Source organism: Panthera pardus, unplaced genomic scaffold (assembly GCF_024362965.1).
Source record: "Panthera pardus isolate Hobbes unplaced genomic scaffold, ASM2436296v1 HiC_scaffold_2, whole genome shotgun sequence".
Taxonomy (NCBI): Eukaryota; Metazoa; Chordata; class Mammalia; order Carnivora; family Felidae; genus Panthera; species Panthera pardus.
Genome location: NW_026526765.1, coordinates 8152156 through 8171863, shown reverse-complemented (window position 1 = coordinate 8171863; position 19708 = coordinate 8152156). Strand labels below are relative to the sequence as shown.

The following is a 19708-nucleotide window of genomic DNA, read 5'->3' as shown; positions in this document are numbered from 1 at the left end:
ATGGCAAAATAGGGTAGAAGTAGCAGAAAGGAGCAAAGAATATTCTAGATCAAAAGGAACTTAAGACTTAACAACCAAAACTAATGTGTACACCTTATTTTCATCCTCAAACAAACCAACTGTAAAATGACATTTAAGGAGACAATCTAGGAATTTTTAATATGATGGATTGTTAAAAAAAAACTTAAATTCTGCTAATTTAGTACAGTGTGATAGACACTATGGTTGAATGAGAAAATATCCTTAAAATTTTCATAATAAAAATTTGTATAGTCTCTTTTCCTCAAGTATTTCTTGTCATGTTAATACAATTTTATTTTTCTTAATAAAATGTAATTATATTTTCTGTATGGCAAAATTAATTGAGCAGCACAGATTACTAGGGAAGCCACGAGGGGACTCAATCATTAAGACAAAAGAGTGAATCTACAGGGATCTGGCCACCACACCTCTCTAATCGATTGTATTCCATGGGTAGAAATTATTTTGAACAGGTATTCCCAACATATTTAAAATTATAAATCATACACACATTATTTTACTAATACGTGTATTATAAAGCACGAGAAATTCCTATAAGAGTAAGAAAAAACTATATGCAGAATTTTTCCTATTTTGTTCACACCCAGCTCTGATGATGACTCAAATAGGCTCCTGAGAAGCACCAATTGTTAACAATTTCTATCCAATTACACAGCAACTACCAGATAAATATCCTGAAATTAAGGTCAGTTTCTCAGTATCATTCCCTTCTACTAGGACACAGCTGCATAATAAGGCTATAATTCTGCAAAGTACATGACCATAAGAGTCCAAAAATGGAGGTGGAAAATTCCAACAGAGCAACTAAAGTAGAAAAGAAATAGGAGTGTGCTTAATCCCAATGACCATTCACCTTTAAGGAAAAGTATATTCCTAAGAAGAGGAAAACCTCTTGGTTCATTTCAAAAGATCCTAAGTATAATATATACAGGTTTTATACGAAGACAACTTTTTTATAGCATAAGCTTAGAGGCTGGATTAAAAAAAAATTTACTTAGATTTGTTTTACATAAGTGAGTGCTCCCGTTTCTATAATTCATGTTTTCTTTTTAAGTTTATTTATTTTTTAGTCATCTCTATACCCAGTGCGGGGCTCAACTCACAACTCCAAGTTTAAGAGTTGCACGCTCCTCCGACGAAGCCAGCCAGGTGCCCCACTATAATTGATGTTTTAAAGGCGACTTGTTCCTCCAAACATTAATTCAGCATTAAGCTTTTCTTGCAAGAACAAAGACAAAATCTACACATCATTTTTTCTCTCAAAGAATCAGAACAGTTTCACACTCTATGTATGTATCAATTATTTTACATAATGAAGAATGTATGCAGAATAATCTTCATTTTCATGTTTCCACCCCCCTCACCCCAACCCTCGCAAAAGGAAACAAAGAATGAGCTTCCTATCAATTTGCACCATCTTCAATAGCTACTAAAAATTAAGAATCAATGGAACTTTTTCAAGATTATTTTGTTTCAACAAGATACCTTTAAATTTTTTTTGTTCTTTCATAGATGATATTCAGAAATTAGTTTTTTGTCTCATTCTCAAGTCTACACATTCAATGTCTTTTTCACAACACTTCAACACTTCCCGTTGAAGGCCTAACTGCTTTCTGAGTCACAACGTGGTTGGCAACCCAAAACGAATAACTTAGAATAAAGTCTAAGAACATTGGGAAATCTATACTGCCCCTCCTTAGCAGAATTAAGGGGTAACTCACATGCAGAAAGAAGGAATTTCTCAAAGATCAGCCCTATCAAGAGATGTGTAGCCTGAGGTGTCTCTATGAGACACAAATCAAAGCACAATCTAACAGCCTGATTCTATCAGACTCCACTTCCTTTCCCTTGAGAGGTGCAGGAATTACATCTTTCTCAAAGCAGAAAAACCTGTGAATTCTGTCTCCTCACCCATCTTCCTTTCTCTAATCACTCCCAACAGGAGGGACTCATGTGTTGTCACAAAATCCTCACGGTTGCAGTTGTCAAAGTGTTTGGAAATGACTTTGCATTTCCTGGAATTTGGTTCTAAAGGAAATTCACACTTGGGAAAGGTTCACTTTTCTCCTCAAGCCCATATCCACCTCTGGTGACAGCTCCCAAGCCAGGATCTCTGGGAAGGCCTCGGATAGGACTCTGAGAGAGGAAAACAAGATCTTCTGCCAAAGGGAAGAACACACAGATAATCACCACAAAACTGGTTCCAGAGACAGGATGATGCCTATTCTCAAGTCAGTCTAAAACCAGCTTCTATAAAAAGAGATGGAAATGCCCCAAAGAAGCAGAGATGGTAGGTAACTATAGTCAATGTCGCTTAGGAAAGAAAAGTTATCTGTATGGGTGGGGCCTTCCAGTACAGGATAACTATCTGAAACCATTTCGTATGTCCCTGTGTTTAAAAACAAACAAAAACAAAACCCATAACAAGGCTCCAAAAAAACAACTCCTATCTTATTACCATAAATAACAGTATAAACACCACTTACCAAAAACAAGAATGAAGAGTGTGTTTAAAGACACCACCCAGAAGACATGTTCCTAAAAGAAAAGAGCCATTAATAAAACATACTCAATTCTATATGTTCATACTATATGTCTAACGAGACTACTCCACTTAGTTAGGAGACTGGAATTTTCACTCTAGAATGTTGAGATTTCATTTCAGAAATTATGTGCAACTTATTTTTCATTACATAGCTCATACAATTAAGCCTAATAAGGCTCAAGTTTATAATGTTACATGTAGGGAAAAAAAATCAATCTATAAACATTTCCTCTTCAGAAAGAAGCCACTACAAATTACAGATTCTCACAAAAAATACCCAGATTTCGTTTAAATCAGATGACACTGAAAATTTCCAAATGGAGGAAAATTGAAAAATCACATTAATTCTGAACTTTTTATGAATGTAAACTGCACAGTGCTTCTTTCCGCTGCCCATTTTGTTCTCATGGTTTCTGCAAGGTCATTTGATCTTCCTTGGTCCCTTTTTTCCCTATGGCACCCCGGTTTTCTCAGTGGAGGTCTTAGAATACTCATTCCCTCTTGGCCATTCATCCACCCCCACAGTAACTTACTACGTTATTAGCACCTCCAAGATGACTGTCACCTTACATGATTGTTTGAGGCAGTAGGGAATCTTCCCCATGCAGCTAAAGTCACCTTAATACTCAAAAATCCCAAGTGATTTCATATTACAGAACCTGAAAAGAGCATCACTTCTCCTTTAAGGAACTATTCCTCACCTCTGAGCTGTACTCTTTACCAGTAAGTAAAGAAGATAGGTGAGGTTTGGCAAACAGTGGAAACCTAACATGAAAATGGGCCTCTCACCGGGAACACTGCAAAGCTGCTCTATTTTCACCAGTTCAGGCATGAATTAATATACTGCAAAGTTTAAAAAGACCAAAAAAAAAAAAAAAAAAGATCAAGTTCTTCTTAACTACAATTCTGTATTTCATTTTGTTTTCTAAAAATCAAGTAATCAATAATTACCTTTTTAAATACTATTACCTTTGTTCTTTGCCAATATTTTCAATACACAAAACAGACCTTCTTCAACATATCAAGTAATCAAAAGGCACAGGGCATGCTGACCTTTAGCGTAAAAAAGCCAGCACATAATACTGTAAATTTGAAACTGCTGAGTCATTAAGATAATTAAGTCACAACTCTTATTATTAAAAAATATTGGCTTTACTTACTAGAAAAACTAGTGATCCGTCAAGTCCTAGCATCTAAAATAAATAATATACATGAATTAAAGATGCAACAGGATTTTTTTTCTATTTATAAAAAAGGCTCATTTTCAATTATCTGTAAACATAATCCTTACCCACTACTTTCTAAAACAGCTTACCATTTTCGAGTAAAAAACTTACTAGAGTTTTATATCTGGGCCTCCTTTTATTCTAAATCTTATGATTATGAAATCAAACAATTCCATCTTGGGTTTACTTCTTACATTAGCTATGGAGCCAGTCAAGATTTCAGGACCTATCAACTTGCAGTATCGGAATAATACTTCATTTAAATTGTTACTTCATTTTCCAAAAGTCCACAATGTGTTTGTATTAAAGGCCAGAAAATAGAAAAATAGTCAGTAATAAGATTATATTTTTAATATTTTCACCACAAACATTACTTTTCTCTAGAAATTAAAGTTCACAGTCTCCATCAAATGTTGACTACAAAATTAGTGTATAAATATAAAAATGGCTGACTTTAAAACACAGTTTCAGGTTAAAACACTAGAATGCAGGGCACCTCGGTGGCTCAGTCAGTTAAGCTTCCGACTCTTGATCTCAGCTCAGATCATGATCTTACGGTTCGTGAGTTCAAGCCCTGCATTGGGCTCCGCGCTGACAGTGAGGAGACTGCTTGGGTTCTCTCTCTGCCCCTGCCCTGTGCTCTTTCTCAAATAATTAAAATAATTAAAAACAACACTAGAATGCATGAAAGAATCTTACTCTTTCCCACGTAAGTTCTTCTGCAGCTCGGTCCCACTCTAAAGCATTCCAGTTCATGTCATCTGGAAATATAATTGTCATTTAAAGATTACTGATGGAACCTGAACCACAAACAATAAAACACATTCTTTTAGTTTGGTGTTTTGTAAACCAGCGATGAGAAGCTGAACCACATTACTTGCCTGTTAGGCAGGAAGAACACATATAAACAAATGAAACACATACATAGTTGATTTTAGACTGTGGTTAAGTGTTGGAAAGGCAATAAATACGATTATGTGAAAGAGAGGAACTAAACCAGAATGAATCTGGCAAACTTGAGAAAGGTGAGGAAGGCAGGGGACAAGACTTCTTCACGGGGGGAGGGTGGCAGAAGAGACAGTATGAAAGGCAGACAGAGGTCCAATCATACAAGCGGGGAAGGTAAAACTGGACTATGTTTTCTTCTTTAGTACAACGGAGAAACCACAAGAATTTAAGGCAGGAGGCACTAGGAACATTCTGTGCAGTGAGAATACAGTGGGGCGAGAGCAGAGAACAGCAGCTCGTTAGCAGCTATTGTGCTGGACCGAGACAGGGAAATGGAGGCTGCATTCAGTGCCCTGAATGCAGGGCCACATTCTCAGAGCCTTTGAACACACACTCGCCCCTCCCGATGAAGGCCCTTGCTCCCATGACCCAACTCGCTTCTCATCCTTCCAGGTCTCAGCTGTCACCGACTCTGAGCTACCCGGAGAACCTACTTAAAAAGGGTCTTTCCCAAGAGCATCCTCAGAGCAACCTGCACACTTATCACAATGTGTAACGAGGTACTTGTTCACTTGGGTATTCCTGCTTCTTCACAGAGACCAGAAATTCCATGAAGGCAGGGACCCGAGTGCCGGCGCCCGGGAGGCACTCTGATGTCAGCAATGTCAAGTGGGCCTAGACACAGTATGGTGCTTGACAGGAAAACTCTGGGGCAAGAGGGGGAAATGGAGGTGGTGAGCTAGCGATATAGCAGGCTGGAGGGCACAGTCTTGGGTTTTCTTAACTTTCTGGAGTCACAAACTGCTAGAAAAGAAGAGAAATGGCCTCCTTAATGGCATCTGGCCTGCCGTGTACACCTCAAGAATTCTTCTTTGATATAAAAAGCTGTGCTGACTTAATAGAAATGGAAAGGAATAAAGTATATCTGTATCAAATTCCTTTAAAAAAAAAAAAACAACCTAGGATCTACTACAACTTACAAGTAACTTCTTCCTATTCATTCTAAAAAACTCCCATGTAAAGCAGGATTTTAAAACACAGAACGTGGGGCGCCTGGGTGGCTCAGTTGGTAAAGCATCCCACTTGGGCTCAGACCACGATCTCGTGGCTCGTTGAGTTTGAGCCCTGCATCAGGCTTGCTGCTGTCAACACAGAGCCTGCTTCGGATCCTCTGTCCCCTTCTCTCTGCCCCTCCCCCACCTGCACTCGCCCAAAAATAAACATTAAATACATAAATAAAACACAAAACGTACCCTGCTTCACAGGAAAAAAAAAAAATTACACGTATGTATATCCAGAAATGCAAGTTTGCAAAACAGAGTAAAAACAGGCCGGAAATACAACTCCAAGCCCATAAAATTTTGAAAATTCTAGTCCTTCTCCTCAAGGAAAGCTGGAAGTGGGTTCATGGTCATGGAGGGAACAGAAGGATGGGCCAGCGGCCATTACCCTGGGCCCCGTTGTTGGCATCGGCTGCATCTTCCCCGCCCGCGTCCTCTTCCTCCTCGTTGTCCTCCTCCTCTTCTTCTGCCTGATCGTCCTGGGCATCAGGGTTTTCTCCCACCACCGCGTTCTCGGCCGGCGGGTTAGCAGGCTGGTCAGGGGCCACATTTTCAGCACCATTGCCTCCCGCTGGAGCCTAAAGTGACAGAGAAGCCCAGAAATTTAGCTAACTTGTCTCAGTTTTGCTCTATTTCCAAACAGCACTCTTCCTGCTAAAAAAATAAAACTAATAAACACACACACTGTTAAAATTCCAAAACACACCTCTCAAAGTCACCTTTTCTACAAGTATCTGATTTTGGATCAACTCAGTATATAAGAGCGTGAATTCACGTCACAGTGTCTATATTCATTCAGTACAATTTAGGGATTTCACAAAAACAGCACAGGAAATGGGTTAACAAATCTGGCTGGCTATTCTGAACGCATGATTCCATAATCCTTCTTCACCTTTAAACATTTTTTTTTTTTGAGGACCAAACTTTAACATTTCAAGCACATCCCAAATGAGTTACTGGTGTGGTTACAGAAGCTTCTATTCATGCCAGCAAAGCAAGAATGGAGAATTCAGAAAGTTAAAGCAACATTCCCTTTGTATACATAAAAACAGTACGTTAAAACATGTCACAAAAGGAGGCAAAAAAGGAGGCATTCAGCAGAGTAAAAATAAGCAGCAGGCTGACTGTCTTAACAACAGGAGAGAGAAACTGCTGGAGTTCACAGTTTCAGGAAACAGAGCTGCATCAGCCAAAAGAGATCCAGACCTGAGTTCTGATTTATTATTACAACTAGTCAAAGGCAAACTCAAGGAAAACCAAGGTTAGACTTCCCACGACTGCAGTCAGATCTTGCAACAAGAGAACTCTGGTTACTTCTCATGCAGGCTGAGCAAGAAGGAGCAATGAGACTCAACCAGGGATTCTGGCCCCAGGCTGCCATCCCTGCACCTGCGCTCTGAGCTCCTCAGGCAAGACAACCTGGAATTACTCGTACGCCAGCATCTCCAGTCTGTTCCTCTGTGTAAACACTGGGTCTCAGCCACTGTCCAGCAAGATCCTGGAGAGGTCTGAGGACACCCTTGAGCCCAGCTGCCACCTCTGCCTGGAGGCTACAGGGTTGGGAGGATTCCTTCAACGGAATGATCTCAACGTGTTCCGGTCTTCATCAAGGCCATCCGGGAGAAGCCCAGAAGGCTCTGGTGGAACCTGGACCTGGGGAGCCATTATTAGGATGACCTCTGGCTCCTGAGCCACCATCTCATTTGGTGGTGACCTTATTTGATCATTCTGAATTTCTCTATTTCTTAGTGTCTTTGGGTACCCGTCCAACTCCATTCTTCACCTCTGGGAAAAGAGAACTCAGATTCCCCTGGAGGGTGGCGGGGGCAGCTCATGAGGAGACTCAAACCCCACAACCAACTCTGGAAAAGGGTGGCAATTCTTCTTTACTGCCTTCAGTGACCATCTCAGGGACGAAAATAGTTTTACTCATTACCTATTCGTTTACACCCGTACAGATCTAGAACTTAATTCTCAGTTATCAGTTAAATACTTGAGGAAAAGGTGTCTAATTCCTGCTCAGTAGGTGAACCTATCCGTATGGACGCTGTCAGTTCCCGCATGCATTCTCCTCTGGCTCTTACTAAGTTCTGCTACCGACCAAATGCAAAGACACAGCTACAGTTAAGGAAAACACTGAACCCCCATGGAGTCCATAAAGATTCTTATAAAACTGCATTAATGCTTCAAAATATGAGGTACGACCATAAATGTAGTAATGCTACATAAGAAGTATCTTTTCTTTCTAGTCTCACATCTTGCATGTGTGATTTGCTAGGAGAAGTTACACTCTTAACTCTGTAAAGAAAAAAGTATGATTGAATTTGGGGGCACCTGGGTGGCTCAATTGGTTGAGCGTCCGACTTTGGTTCAGGTCACGATCTCATAGTTCGTGGGTTCAGGCCACACGTTGGGGTTTGCACTCACAGTGCAGAGCCTGCTTGAGATTCTCTGTCCTCTCTCTCTGCCCCTCCCCTGCTCCTGCATGCTTTCTCTCTCAAAAATAAATGAACGTTAAAAAATTTTTTTAAAAAGAATGTCAGAATTTGAGGAGACCAAGCTACACACTGACACAGAAGGTCCTTAAATGAAAAATTAAGTTGTTAATTATCATTCTGAGTATCTTAGAGTCAATTTTTCATAATAAAACTGTATGAAGTGTAAGTAGTTTTCGAACGTAAGTAGTTAATATTTTGACACTGTCAGCCCCAAAATTTCTCAGCAAGCAAGACACTAAAAATCATTTACCTCATCCTCTTTCTCTTAATACTTCCAGCAAATGCTCCTGTATCTAACATTAAGCATGGCATCTCTCATCAAGAAACAGCGAAAATGCACCAGACTGTTAACAGGGTTCCGATTTTTCTACTTTTGGTAATGTTGCTACTGGGAGCAGGAAACACAAGCAATTTACGTACAAAGAAACTGATGAACCAAGGAGGTATGCAGCCTCCTTAGTGCCAGGCGGCACATCAGCATCATATCCAGGAAGTACACATGGTAACTTCCAGGCCAGCGTTAAGCAGTAAATCCAGGCAAAGAGAGTGCAAGAGCGCTTCGGTACACCCTCACCATTGTTCCCAATCTCACTAGAAAATTAAGAGGCAAAGGAAAAGTAGCCTTCTTTTGATTTTTTGCATCTCCCTTAATCTTCTCCCAAACCTTTTCACTGTCCTGCTTCTGAATGAGGGGCACAGGAGTCAAGGGTTTAGGTCTCAGAAGGTGACAGTAATTCCCACGTCCTACTCAGATAGAATCACCGGGGGCGAGGGAGTTACCTCATTGTGGTGGTGCCCAGCAGCATTGAAGGGTGGGGCAGCATGCTCCAACCAAATCGGTGCCCCCCCGTGGACTATCTGCTCTCGCAACCACACGAGGCTGATGAATGCACACAGCGTGCACGTCACCACGAAACAACCCTGCAAACAATCCGCCAATAAATTGTCCCTATTAAAAAAAAATTATAGAGAATTACTCCAAAGAACACTTAAAATTAAGAAAACAAGGGTAACAACATTTCATTTTACACTTAAATGTCAGAAGAATGGCCAGAAAAAGAAGTCATCATCTTCTGGGTGAAATCAGCCTCTGAGAATTACTTCTGAGAATGGTGAAATTCTAACTATCTTATAAGTTGGCCAAATATATTTTTTTCTACATTTCTACTATGTGTGTTTTTATTTTAATAAGCAAAGAATAACATAAGAACTACACAGAACTTAGCTACCTAGCTTCTCTATGAACATGGCTTAGAAACAGGCAGGCAAAAAACAAAAAACCAAAAGCAGCCGAACGTACACGTAATTTACTAGAGGTGAGTGACTGTCCAACCCTCAGGGAGACTCTCCTTATCCTTACTTTACACACAAGTTTAACAAACTTGGTTGGCTGAGACCCACACACGTGAAGATAACCAGTAAAATAGAAAGGGACAGAAGCACCTCCAGAAAGGCCTAATGACAATGCCCAAGAAAGGCCGAGAGATACTCGCTATGCAGCGTATAAGACAAAGTCTGTAACGCACTTTAGACAAGTGTCACTTAGAAAGCAGATCGAATTTTGATGGCAACTGCAAACCTACCGGTAGTCCCTCAACCAATTCAGAAAGACACTACGGTTCCTTTACAGTCGTACATGAAAATACATTATCATGACACCAAAGGCCTCTTTGTTCACTCCCTCTCTGAAAGGGCTTGTCCTTCCCCAGCCTACGTCTGATTTCAGAATAATTCAAGGATAACTCAAAAATCTTGGTGGCCTTAGGAAAATCTTCCATCAGAATGGAATGACTTTTTTCCTCCATGGAAAGTCTGAAGAAGGATCCATTTGAGCAATCTCAGCCTACAAGCTCCAAACTTAAAGAACTGATGTGGCCCACAGATATGATCTGGAATATATCCCAATCAAAAGACGAATGCTAACCACTCCTGAGCTAAGGAACCCTTCAGATTATTAAAACTTTGATAGCTTGGGACTAAAACACCCCCTTCTCTACTCTCTACTTGTCACCAGCAATAAGCATAACAACTGTTTGACGTCAGTTTTAAACAGTAACAAACCCTTTGTAGAGTTCTTTTCCCTCCTATCTAGAGTCAGGGCTGGTTCTGTGAACTGCCTGGATGAAGGAGAGGCTGTCTGAGTTTAGCGCCTAGAAGACAGCTTGTGAGCTTCTGCTTTCACTCTTTTAGAATGCTGCCCTGTGTCCACCACCTACAGAAGCCCCACTGGCTTTCTGCGAGATGAGAGGCCACGTGGAAGAGAACCACGGCACCCCAGCCAGAGCCATCCTAGACCATCCGAACCCAGGGCAACACATGAGTAACTGAGGCAAGCCCAACAGATGAACTGATCAGCTGAGCTCAGCTCAAACTGCTGGCCCCCGGAATCATGAGCAAACAAAATTACTGTTGTTTTAAGTCAGTAAGTTTTGGGGGCAGTATGTTTTAAAGCAGTAATTAACTGCTTTAGTATGTTGTGCCTAGAGATGATCTGGAGAACTTAGCTACAGAATATATAAGCAGCAGCTACAATATTAAGAAATTTAAAGTAAAATTGCAGAAATAAAATTAATCCTATAGAGAAAATTAAATAATGCTCATTAAAAAAAAAAAGTAGTTTAGCTAAAATTGCTTTCAGGAAAACTGGCTCAATTCTTCAAACTGTAAAAGGCAGCATGGAATTATGAAACCAAACCATGTTTACAATTTCTTTTGACTATCCCCCCCATCCATGCCTTCAGTGTTCTTCTCGTTAATCAGCAGTGTCTCAAAGGCGATTCTGGTGGCTCACCAACCAATCAGGTGAGAAAGAAAAGGGGAGCTTGCCAATGTAAGGCAAGCAACGGCTCTGAGCTTTGGGGAGAATTCTGCTACAACACTACCACAAGTACTCAAAATTCACATGGAGTTTTTATGGATATATGTGAATTTAATCTTTGAATAGCCCACCCAAATCCCTGAGGCATGATCTTCCTGACTTTACAGATGAGGAAACGGGTTCAGAAATTTCCAGTGATTTGCCCAAGGTCACCAAAAAACTTCCAGCTACAGACACCGTATTCCAATGCTAGGGTTCCTTCTGTTACAACCAACTACCTCTCTGTATCACCTAAGTGATCACACCTGCCAAATAACCAGCTGTTCAACGGTTCTACCAATAAGAAGTGAAGGTAGCTAGTAAAGTACTACATTTTGTCTGGCATTTTCACGGACACGGCTTCCATAAACACCTGTTTTTCACATAGCCAATGCCTCCCAATTCAGGCTTTGGTAAATGTTAACTTAGCCATTAAAACAGAAACCATGAGAAAAATAATGTATCTCTCTACTTCATTAAACTGTCCAGATAGGAACTCAAGCCAACTTTTCTAAACAACTGAGATACTGACTGGCCTCCACTACACACACTCATAAACTATAATGGTTTACGGAATTTCAGTCCAAACTAAATGGAATAAGCCTTCCCTACGTGAAATGGTTCTTTCATTAGTTTATACCTAGGAAAATAAGACTTCCATCCCACTTAGCAGTCACCCCTTGCTTTTTCTGACCTCCCTCACTACTTCTAATATGCATCTTTGCTTTGTACACAATTCCTAACTGCAAGTCAGAGGTGAACTATGTCATACACACAAATGACAGCTGAGCCATTTAAGACAGACTTTTTAAACTTCTATACTAAGACCATGCTCTGGACGGCTGAGCTAAAAATCTGATGTCCAGAAAAGGGATCACTATCCTGTTGGTTTCTACTGCATCATTTCACAAAAGGCCTGTATTTTTACACAAAGGGTTATCTCCTTACACTAGTTCCAGATTTTCAAGTGTGTTAAATTACTGCTTCCCTGTTTTGTCATGGCCACAGCCATCAGTGCCCTATTTAGAGGCCTTTGTCTACTTCTAAAAATTACTTTATCACAGCTGTTCTTCAAAAATGTAAACAAAAAACAATTCTCATGTAAATAAGGCTCAAGCTGAAAACCTTCAATGAAAACCTATTATTCCCTATACTGCCAAAGAAACAGACAGAAATGAAGTACCTTGCCTGTTCTACCCAAAAAGGTATAACCAGCAAGTAGAAGAACCAAGTCACAGACACAACCAATGTTTCTAAATATTTAGAAACATGATTAGAAGTAATGATGCAGATGCAAGAGACTTCAAAGAATTCCTAATTTCTTTTCTATTGGAAATACAGCTTGCTCTCTCCTTTTGCCGAGTGACTTATTTTTATGGTAATATACTCTGAATACTCTTGTTCACAGAAGGGTTTGATACTGTTCTTTGTTCTCACTGACATAAGGATCAGGAACCTAAGGTCAACTGGGTACAAAAGATTTGGCAAATATAGGTGCAATTTTGGTAGGCTGAATATTCTAGTGATCCTGATACAGTTAATCATTTCCAGCATTTCTAATTCTGACATCAATAATAAAACACACGTCTTTCCCCCCAAAAACGCTATTACGATGCTTGATGTCAAATCAAGATACAGTAAAACAATGACCACGAACAAGTTTTTTTAGAGTCCATATTCTAATAATCACAAGAAACATTTAAAAAAATTTGTATTCAAATGCCTGTCATTAAAAACACATGTTTAAATGAACTCTCAGCACAGGAACACAGCAGCGTAGATCTCACATTGCATGAGCCCATTTAAGAGGTGCCCCCCCGCCCCCCGGTTACAAAACAGTCCTTTAAAACATATCTGTTTTTAAACAAACACGTACGTGTTGCCAGCCACTTCGTCTGTACCTATAACTGTCAGACTAAGACACGTAAGTTACTTTTTGTCCTCGGAACAAAAGGAATTTTCAAATTGTAAGAAACATAGATGTGTGCAGGAGAAACGAGCACTCTCCGTGCTGTGCGGCCTTCCAGCTTCACAAGGTTCGGTACTCACGTGGACAGCATGTCCAGTGGCAGTGTCAGTAGTGAGCTCACGGAGCCAGTAAACAAGCACTTGTAGATACGGCCTAGCAAAAAGAGCAAGACAGCATGTGGTTATAACGCTCACCATGAACTCAGGGCCTCGATTAAACAGCGGTGAAGTGAAAGCCACTGAAATATTTAGTCTTTGCAAGGCTGTCTTACTACATTAAACGCTATACTAGGCAATACGATACGATACTACATCAAAAAAACCCAACACGGTGAACTAAGCGTAAAAATAGTGAGTCAACATCACACACTCATGTTGAGAGCTTAGATTCTCTATAGACTGACTTGTTTCTATTGAATGAGCTTAGATGTTTGCAAAGGAAAAAAATCTACATTAAAGACCTCCAAATTACAACACGGAGAATTTTTCTGAACCGAGAATTCTAAAATTCATGGAGTCTGCTCACAAAAATAAAAGGTTTCAGTTCAAGGGTATACAATTTGAAATTAAGAGGACTTTCCAGAAGAGTAAAGGCTCTAATAACATGAATAGCACACTAACAACTGATTTTGAAACAACACAGACTAAGGGTCTGGCCATGAAGGGAAAAAAAGATCAAGTGTGGGTGAAGGCACCGCCATCCCCTCATCCTCTTACTCAGAAAAGTCAAGAACAGAAATGGGGCCCATGAGGAAACAGCTGAGATTTTCCTTCTAACCAGAACTTGTATATTAGTTTAAGCACCTCCCTATGGCCTTGTATCAAAAATTTTCAGTGACCTCAACGGCTGTTTTCAAAAGCCAAATCAAAATGAAAAGGTAGGAAAAGATTTCTGTAATAGAAATGACTTCTATACATTTATAAAATATTCCAAGCAAGTGTGGTTGTAACAAAGTAAAACTGACAACAGACCAAATGTCTGTAGATAAGAAAATGGATTCATAAATTACAGGTGTCCTCAGTGCAGAGTGCTATGCATCCATTAAAAACTAAGGTAGCTCAACAAGTTCTCACATGGAAAGGTCCCAGGGTACACTGCTAATTTAAAAAAGTTACAGACTAAAAAAAAAAAAAAAAAAAGTTACAGACCATGTATTTGTGGCAGAACTTAAATTCTGAGTATGAGTGTGTGCGTGTGTAACAAGTGAGAACAGAGATTCAGCTTGTTGATTGTATTATGTAAATTCTTTAAGTCCCTACTTAATTTATTATTTGATCTACTGCTTTTAGAGAGGTTAGTCTTCCACTTGACTATGAACACTTTACATACTTCAAAGTCCTGTTCTCTGGTGCATAAAAGTTCTTCAATTTTATTTGCTTGGTAGCCTATGCATTTTACTCATACAAAATAAATGCTCTTTACCCATTAAAGTGTTTCATCTTGAATGACATCTGGCTGATTAATGCTGTTCCTTTGTTTTGTCAGCATTTGCTGACATCCCTCTAGCATTAACCTGGGCTGCTCTGTACTTATCTCTTACAGTGAATCATTTTTCTCTGTACAGAACCGTAAGCCCCTATCTTGCAATTAGATAAATCTAAAGTCTTAGGATCACAGAAGTTGCAACCTTACCCCTTCCTCTCTTACTTCCCTCCCTCTACCCTCTCTCCCTGTCTTTCCTGTCTTTTGTTAGATTTTCAAATATTTGCTGTTTCCTACTCCCACTCCCCAGGATAAAAACTCAATCCCACTTCTACTCTTCTGGCACTCAGTTTTAAGTTTCATTTTGTTACTTCTTATTAGGGTAAAATTTACGTGAATCTTAAGTATGTGTCTGGGTGAATTTTTATGTATGTACATATATCCAAGAAACTACCACCCAGATCAAGATATTCAGCATTTCTAGCTCCGTGGAAGGCTTCTCAATCCCCTTCCCAGTTGGAATCTCCAGCAAAAGGTAGCTGCTAGTCTGATCTCTATCACCATAGATTAATTTGGCCTACTTAAAATTTTTTTTTTAATGCTTGTTTATTTTCAAGAGAGAGAGACAGAGCGCAAGTGGGAGAGGGGCAGAGAGAAAGGGAGACACAGAATCCGAAGCTGGCTTCAGGCTCCAAGCTGTCAGTACAGAGCCCAACACGGGGCTTGAACTCACCAACTGTGAGATCATGACCTGAGCCAAGTCAGATGCTCAACCAACTGAGCCATCCAGGCACCCCTAATTTGGCCTACTTTAAAATTTCACATAAATGCAATCCAAACTCTTTTGTGCCTCGCTTCTTTCTCTCAGAGTAAAATCCATCCATGTTATTCCGCATCACAATAATCACCTGTTTTTTCACTGCTAAGTAGTATTCCATTGTATAGATAAACCACAATGTATGCACTCTACTGTTGATAGGTATTTGGTTGGTTCCGGTGAACTCCTATTAGCAAAGCTGCTGTGATCATTCTTACACACGTCTTTTAGAGGACACAGGCTGTAGTTTCTGTCAGCTATATTCCCAGAAATGGAACTTCAGGTTGGATCATAGGTATTTATAATATTTAGCATCTGTCAGATATTGCCACACAGTTTTCTGAAGTAGTTACACCATATATATTCCCTCCACCAACAAAGGCATGTTCCAGATGCTCCACACCCTAAGAAACATTTGGCTTTGTCTTACATTTTAGTTTCAGCCATTTTGCGGAGTACGTAGTAGTATCTTCTTGTGCATTTCCCTGACGACTAATGATGCTGAGCAGCTTTTTGTGTGTTCACTGGCTATTTAGATCATCTTCTTTCCAGAAACAACTGTTCAGATCTTTTGTCTACTTTTTATTTGGGGTGTCTGCCTTTTTCTTACTGACTTTTAGGAGTTCCCTACATACCGTAGATACAAGTCCTTTGTTTGAGGTATGTACTGCAAATATCTTCTCTCTGTGGCTTGCCTTTCTCAAAGGTATTTAAGCATGAATAAAAGTTCTCAATTTCACTGAAGTCTAATTTATTCAGTATTTTCTTTTATGGTTATTCTCCCATGTTTTTTTTTTTAGAAGTCTTTTGGTTGTAACATGCACATTCAAGATTATGATCCAACTCAAATTAATTTTTGTGTCAGGTGTAAGATAATGACATGGTTCATTTTTCATCCGGCCAGCCAGGTGATGCTGTACGATGTACTGAAAGGATGAGCTTTCTTCCACTGAACAGCAGTGGTACCTCTGTTGTGATTCAGGTGATGATGCAGATGTGAGTCTAGCTCTGGGCTCTATTTGCTTACCCCTATTATTTTTAATATGCAGTCACACTATACTTTCCTATCTGTATCTACAGCACCCACAGTCCCCTCACAAAGAAAAATTACCAATCACTATAGATTAAAATTGCTGGTTAGCTGTGAGAAGCACTTGTTTCTTTTTCTTCGTATGTCCTCAAATGCTTTTTTCATAAATAGTTTGAGGTGGCAAGCTTTTCATGCCTTTGCACTGACTGAAATGTCTGCATTTTGTCCCTTCATCTGAGAATAATTTATGGGTAGATTTCAGTTTCAGACATTTTGCCAAAATCTGAAGTCTCTGCTGTCTTCTGGCATTCAAAGCCGCTGATTTTAAGTCTAATGCCAGTCTGAGTTTCATTACTTTGTAGGACAATCTGAAAATGGATTATCTACCATGCTAGTCAGCCCCGGAAGACCAGAATGTCTAGGTTCATGCGTCTCTGTCCTTCATCATGGTCAGCCGTCTCTCCTTCAATCGAACAGAGGCTGGTCATTTCCTCCTGTCCAGTATCTCTTTCACCTTCTCAAAGTACTTACTAGACAGATCGTGAAACAACTGGATACAGCCTGTACCTCCTGATTTTTCCCCTCATACTTGCAACTTCTTGTCTCTGAGTTCCATCCTAGAGAACTCCTTGCTCAATCTCCTAGTTCACCACCTCACTCTCCAACAATACTTATTCTGCTATTGATGCATCCCCAAAGACTTTCATCTTCATGAATGATCAAGTGTATTTTATTCTAAAGAGAAACGACGATATGAATTACGCTTATTTAAAAATCTCATTTGCGGGGCACCTGGGTGGCTCAGTCGGTTAAGCGGCCGACTTCAGCTCGGGTCATGATCTCGCGGTCCGTGAGTTCGAGCCCCGCGTCGGGCACTGTGCTGACAGCTCAGAGCCTGGAGCCTGTTTCAGATTCTGTGTCTCCCTCTCTCTGACCCTCCCCCGTTCATGCTCTGTCTCTCTCTGTCTCAAAAATAAATAAACGTTAAAAAAAATAAAAAATAAAAAAAAATAAAAAATAAAAATCTCATTTGCATCTAATTCCAAAGAATCATATCTGCACACTCTGGAACCATATGCTATCTAACCTTCTGCATGTCTTTAAAAACAAAAAACAGGAGCACCTGGGTGGCTCAGTCGGTTAAATGTCAGACTTTGGCTTGGGTTGTGATTTTTGTAGTTCACGTTCTTGAGACCTGTATCGGGCTCGCTGCTGTCAGCACGGACCCCACTTCGGACCCTCTGTCCCCCCACCCCCCCCACCCCACCCCTTCCCTGCTTGTGCATGAACACACACACGCTCTCTCAAAAATGAGTAAACATTTAAATAATAAACACACAAAAAAGTAAAAACACAAAAGGGATCAATTAAGGGTTAGTATACCAACCTCTAGAAAACCTCCTATATCTTGAAAGATAAGCCTCCCAATTATTCAGGACTATAATAATAGATACATGAGTTGTCTTTTAAAAGAGGGAGAAAATCTCAAAATAGTCCACCTTCTGCAATCTTTGAAATTTCTAATATACTTCAGAGAATAAAAATCATGGTCCTTCCAATTATAATTTGCTTTTGCTTTTTCAACTCTTTCATGAACCTTCATTATTAGCCTCTGTATGCTGTGTTTGTCTTTCCCACATTCATTTGATAAAATGATCTGTTGATAACAGTTCTTAATTTAGGTGGACGTTTTCTAAGCGAGGCTTTCCAAATACATGAAATTATAATATCAAATAATTAAATACCATTTGAACACAAATATGATACAATATAACTTTGTAATATTAAATAGTTACGTAAATTTTAAATTACTCCAACCACGGAGAAGTGAATACGCACATGCTGTAAGAGGAACAACTCCCAACCATGCAAAGGCCACAAGTGTATAATGAAACCAGTATCGTATTGCAGTGCCAATACTTGTAACCAGTCCGGCAAATATGTCTTGGATTGGAAGCCGTGAAGGCATATCTGGAGAATAAACTAGAAGAGAAAAAAAAGCACATAATTTCATGAAGATTTAAAAATAGCTTAATTCATAAATATAAAATAGGCATGTAGTGCTAGCTTAACTTTCAATCTTTGTATTGCACTTATTTTTTCCTATTAAAAAAGGGAATCAAACAGTCACAATGATACCACATTTACCCAGAACTCATTTGAGAGCAAATCACGTGTTAAATGCAGAAGCCAACAAAAAAGGCTTCTGTGCAGGAGAAAAGATTCAAGAGAAGTTCATATTCCCTCAGTCACTACCATGAACTTCGTGCATAGCTAATTTATACATATTTTAGCATTCAAACAATATGTTTTCCCAAACTAAAGATCAGATAAAGCAAACAGGAGCAAAAGGTGAAGCTGTTGGCATGTTAAAGAAAACCCTCCTAAGTCAAAACCACAATTAAGATATCACCTTGTATCTGTCAAAGGGCTATCATGAAAAAGACAAGGAATAATAAGCGTTGGCGAGGATGTGGAGAAAAAGAAACCCTCGTGCACTATGGGTGTGAGAATGTAAATTGGCACAGCCACTGTGGAAAATAGTATGGAGATTCCTCAAAAAATTAAAAACATATAGCATCATACAATCCAGTAATTCCACTACTGGGTATTCACCCAAGGAAAACAAAAACACTAACTCGAAAAGATATATGCACCCTTATATTTATTGCGGTATTACTTACAATAGCCAAGATATGGAAGCAACCCATCAAGCGTCCACTGGTAGATGAATGGATAAAGAAAAAATACTACACACACACACACACACACACACACACACACACACACACACACACAAATATTGCTCAGCCATGAAAAATAATAAGATCCTGCCATTTGTGACAGCAAAGATGGACTTAGAAGGTATTATACTAAGTGAAATAAGTCAGTAAGTAAAATACAAATGCCATATGATTTTACTCATATATGCAATCTAAAAAACAAAACAAATAAATAAACAAAAAAGCAGTAACAGACCCATAAGTACAGAGAACAAACTGGTGGTTGCCAAAGGGGAAGGGGGAGGGGGGCAAAATGGGTGAAGGACAGTGGGAGGTATGGGCTTCCAGTTACGGAATAAGTCACGGGGATGAAAAGTATAGCAGAGGGAATAGAGTCAATGGTGCAATAATAGCACCGTATGGTGAAAGTTGGGTAGCTACACTTGCGGTGAGCACAACATAACAGAGTTGTGGAATCACTATGCTGTACATCAGAACTAATCTAACACTGTGTCTCAACTGTACTCCAATTTAAAAAAAGGAAGAAAGAACCCTCCTCCCAAATACAAG

General features: G+C 39.6%; 1 protein-coding gene across 2 annotated transcripts in view; it reads right to left on the bottom strand.

Moving 5' to 3' along the window:
* MARCHF6 (membrane associated ring-CH-type finger 6) overlaps window positions 1-19708 on the bottom strand; it is a 75726-nt gene that overhangs the window by 34641 nt on the left and 21377 nt on the right. For both annotated transcript variants that reach the window (XM_053906878.1, XM_053906879.1), the window contains exons 4-10: window positions 18255-18398; window positions 13227-13299; window positions 9101-9269; window positions 6211-6400; window positions 4513-4574; window positions 3748-3780; window positions 2529-2580 (exon numbers count right to left, since the gene is read on the bottom strand). In XM_053906878.1, coding sequence (XP_053762853.1) covers window positions 2529-2580; window positions 3748-3780; window positions 4513-4574; window positions 6211-6400; window positions 9101-9269; window positions 13227-13299; window positions 18255-18398 — 723 coding nt within the window. The remainder of the gene's footprint in view (window positions 1-2528; window positions 2581-3747; window positions 3781-4512; window positions 4575-6210; window positions 6401-9100; window positions 9270-13226; window positions 13300-18254; window positions 18399-19708) is intronic.